Source organism: Dipteris shenzhenensis, chromosome 11 (genome assembly GCF_047967505.1).
Source record: "Dipteris shenzhenensis isolate YYH24624 ecotype China chromosome 11, Dip_SZ_1.0, whole genome shotgun sequence".
NCBI lineage: Eukaryota > Viridiplantae > Streptophyta > Polypodiopsida > Gleicheniales > Dipteridaceae > Dipteris > Dipteris shenzhenensis.
Window position 1 is genome coordinate 39187718 of NC_141606.1, and position 4347 is coordinate 39192064.

A 4347-nucleotide genomic window follows, 5' to 3' on the forward strand; every position below is an offset into this window, starting at 1 on the left:
GACCGCCTTGGTCATACTGCTTCTTGCGGCAATCTCTTTCATAGTGTCCAAACTTGTGACAATAGTTGCATTGAATGTTTGACACATTGGTGGATGCATTCCCTCGTCCTTGGAATCTTCCTCGGTTGGAATGATTTCCTCTTTGCTGATTTTGATGTTGCTGAGGATGCTGCTGATGCTGATGCTGATTCTGACTTTGATTTTGACCACTTTTCTGATATGATCTACCTCTGTTTCTGCCTTTGCCTCGGCTTCTGTCTGAAGCTGTGAATGCCTGATCATTAGAATGACCTTTACGTGCTTGAATGGCCTGAGTCCTGAGTTCTTCACCAAGTAGAACTGACTGAAGTTCTTCCAGTGTTGGAATTTGCCGTTGGATGGCAATACTCTGGACTAGATTCTCATATCCTTCTCCTAGTCCATTCAGGATTACTTGAACCATTTCTGCGGGATTCATAGTCTCTCCTGCTGCTGCAAGTTGATTGTTGTAGTCTTTGATGCGGAGTACATAAGCATGACCGGTTTCACTGCTGTTGCGGAAACTCTGGTTGATCTGGTTTCTCAAGGTGAGAATCCTGGATGTGTTCTTGGACTCGTAGAGAGCTGCGAACATATCCCATGCTTCTTTTGATGTCTTGACTGTGTTGAGCTGTGCTAGCATGACATCTTGCACATTCTACTTGATCAGGTGATAGGCATACTTGTCTTTCTTATCCCATTCTGCTTGAGCTCGGGCAATGGCAGGATCTGCTCCTGGTGCGGAAACTGTTTGTGTAGATGTAGATCCCGATGTAGATCCCGTTGCTGGTGCTGTGACAACAGATGGAGTAGAGCTACTGGTGGCTGGATCGGCCAATGGTCTAGGTATGGATCCATCAACATACTCCCATTTGTCCTGAAGCACAAGAATGGTCTCCATTCGGTATTTCCATGTACCGTAATTGGAGTTGTCTAACTTAGCAGATGCCTCCAGATTGAGGTTGCTAGTCGACATGGTGCAAACAATGTACTCAAAAGTGTCCTGAAAAACTCTGTATGAATCAACTGCAAATACACTGAAGATGCCAAGTGAAATCTCTGTACCGTCGGTGAAGATAGAACTGCAGTAAATAAGATCTGACCTGTGTTACAAGGCTTGTGGCAATGATGCCGGGAATAGCCAAGAGGCTTTACAAGGCTGAAAAAAAATGATGTGCACGATGCCGTGAGATAGCCAACTAGGCTTTACAATGGTGGCATGTGTGTGTGAAATCAAGTGCTATCTGCCCACTGAATCAATCTGCAATGCCTCTGAACTCTGAAGTCTGCTCACTGAACTGATGAACGTAAGATTTCAGGTAATGTAATGATGTGAAATCGGATGTGAGCGTATGGACTGACTCCGAGTAGGTACTAGTCGGGAATTTCGGGCATGGCTTAGATTGGCAACTTGGGGAATTCAAAGCGTCCCCTCTATGGCGATCTAGTCTACTCTGATCTAGATCTAAACCAACCGTCGATCGATGAAAGAGCAGCAAATAATTCCTTTTCCTTTGTTCTTTTTAAGTGCTGGGTCAGATGCGTCGATGTAGAGGCAAATGTGCGTGAAGGAAGTGGTTTTGTTGGCGAGGCTTAAATGTGAGTGTAACTTGCGCCGAAATGTGCGCGTGATGTAACGAGCGCGTAGAGCACAAAAAATCGAGCGACTTTCCTTTTTGGAGCACCCTCAAATTCTTCCTGGATCAAGAGATATGACTTGATCTAGGTGGAGGGGCAAAAGGAGTGCAAATGGTGCTCAATGATGATGTGATACTGTGAGTCACATGCAGTGATGATGTGGCACTGTGCTTAGCAAGAGGTGTGCCAGTGAAGCTCTGTGCTGAGGTGGCAGTGCTGAGGTGTCACAGATGACGTGGCACTGATGACGTGGCAATGATGACGTGGCACAAGTGACGTGGCAGATGACGTGGCAGGTGACGTGGCTGATGACGTGTCACTGATGACGTGGCTGATGATGTGTCACTGATGACGTGGCAGTCGGTGATGACGTGGCAGTCGGTGCTGACGTGGCAGTCGGTGATGACGTGGCAGATAGGATTGGCTGATGACGTGGCAGATGGATAAGGTGGTGACGTGGCAGATGCTGAAGCCTGCTGACGTGGTCGGATAAGATGTCGTTGCCACGTGTCGATAGGAGGGCCACCGGAATCTTTCGGAGATTCTGTCGTAGATGCCGATTCCGTCCGTGTGTCCGACGCGTTTGGTTCTTCGACATCCGTCGATAATCTCTTCAAATCGGGAGCTATTCCTCAGAAATCTCTCCAAATCAGTAGCAATTTCTCAGTCACGTCTGGAGATTAGTAGCATTTCGCATTAATCTCTTTAAATCGGAAGCGATTTCTCAGAAACCTCTGCAAATCAGCAGCATTTTCCCAGTAATCTCCAGCATTTTCGCAGTAACGTCTTCCAATCGGGAGCCGATTTCTCAGAAATCTGTGCAAATCAGCAGCAATTTCTCAGTAATCTTGGCAGATTAGGAGCATTCCGCAGTAAGCTCTGCAAATCGGGAGCGATTTCTCCGAGAATCTCAGAGTAATCTCTGCAAATCAGGAGAGTTTTTGCTGCTCGCGTCGCTTCATCTTCTTCTCCTGATCGATTCCTCCATCTCTCCCCGATCTCATCGATCTTCTGTCGTTGCCAATGGACGCTTCACCACCGGAAGCCGCTCCTCAACCGTCAGAGCAACCGGGCCTCAAATATTTGGGCTTCTTCGAAATAGCTGTGGACAAGGCTTCCAAATACGTAGCAAATATTTATGAATTTGCAAAAGACAGCTCTGGTCCGTTGAAACCAGGTGTTGACAGCGTCGAGAGCACGGTTAGGACGGTTGTTGGTCCTGTATATCAAAAACTCGAGGGAAAGCCTTATGAGATTTTGCTCTTTGTGGACAAGAAGGTGGATGATGCAGTCGGCGTTCTGGAAGGCGTCGTGCCTCAAACTATCAAAGAGAAATCATATCAGGCAAACAGATCTCGCAAGATCTCACTCATAGCAGAAATCTCTCAGCATAGTTCTCTCATGAAACTTTTCAAGAGCTCTCTCAATGAATCCTCTCACAAACTAGATCTCTCTCTCTCACTCTATGAAGGAAATTCTTCTCAATAATGAAATCACTCAAGAACTCAAAGAAAGAATAATGGACGGAAATTTCCTCTCAATGACGGAAATTTCTCTCAACGGAAGTGAAGGGAAGGATCTCACAATCACTCAAGAGAACTCTCAATCTCACAATCACTCTCACAAGAAGGATGGCGCCTCAACGGAAGGCAAAACCAAGCTCTGATACCATGACAAAATATGAAGAGGGGAGAGGAGAAGAGTGGAGATGAGGAGAGAGGGCACAGCTAGAGAGCACACCACAAATGACTAACTGTACAGTAGATTTAGTTGAAAAAATAGAATATATACAAACCCTTTTAGGGTTAGGGTTAGGGGATCTAACCCTTTCCTTTATAGCACTCTATAAGGTTAGTGCTATGCACATATGATCACGTGATGGTGCTATGCACACATGATCACATGATGTTGAGCGTGAACTCTCAACACACAACTACTCCAACATTGGGGCCAAGTAATCTAGTAAATGGTTTTAGAATTGTCCTCCTTCATGGGCATGTATAGACCCCCACTCCATTTCTCCATCACCAAACTAACTTCACTAACAAGGGCTTTCAAGGTGAACCAACAAGACCGAATGCCTTGAATCATGCTCAAGGTCAACCCCAATCCAAGTTACAACACAATCCAAACACAGCTCCTACTAGATAGCAATTTGATGACAACAAAACAAATTGACATCATCACGGAGATGAATCCACCAAGATAATCCCTTGATGTTTTGTAACTTCTAAACTTTTCTCAAATTTCCTAGCAAGCCCTTAAGTCCTGAGCACAATTCTACCTAACTTAACCCTCAAGAGCTCTAAGTCCACAGTCTAGGGTAGCTAGTTCTAGTGCAACTTATTAATGGCTACCATGTGATTGCTCAGGTGGAGGAAATAATTTGGGACCATCCATTATTTTGTCCAGATGCATGACGACGTCGTGGTTTCTTGAGATAATTCGTCAAAGCAGTGCAGAAGGAGATGAGTCCACATTGTGAACAGACTCGCTCCTTGTGATTATTGGGATCTACTAGCAATTGAGCACAACCTCTGTCGTTGACACTGGTTTTGATACGAGCTAGATTGCTGCTATGAGTTTCATGAATTTCAAGCTATCCAAATTCTGCAATGCCAATCGTGTTGCATCCTCGAGTCGAATGTTTAATTTTCCCATGGGCTCTACCTCTAATATGTGTTGATGAAG

General features: G+C 45.3%; 1 protein-coding gene across 1 annotated transcript; it reads left to right on the plus strand.

Annotated features, from left to right (window-relative positions):
• Positions 1 to 2679: 2679 nt before the first annotated feature.
• Positions 2680 to 4141, plus strand: LOC147897000 (stress-related protein-like). The gene is made up of 2 exons (XM_087381194.1): positions 2680 to 3049; positions 4029 to 4141. The coding sequence occupies exons 1-2, from the start codon at positions 2680 to 2682 to the stop codon at positions 4139 to 4141; spliced, it is 483 nt and encodes a 160-aa protein (XP_087237320.1).
• Positions 4142 to 4347: the final 206 nt, after the last annotated feature.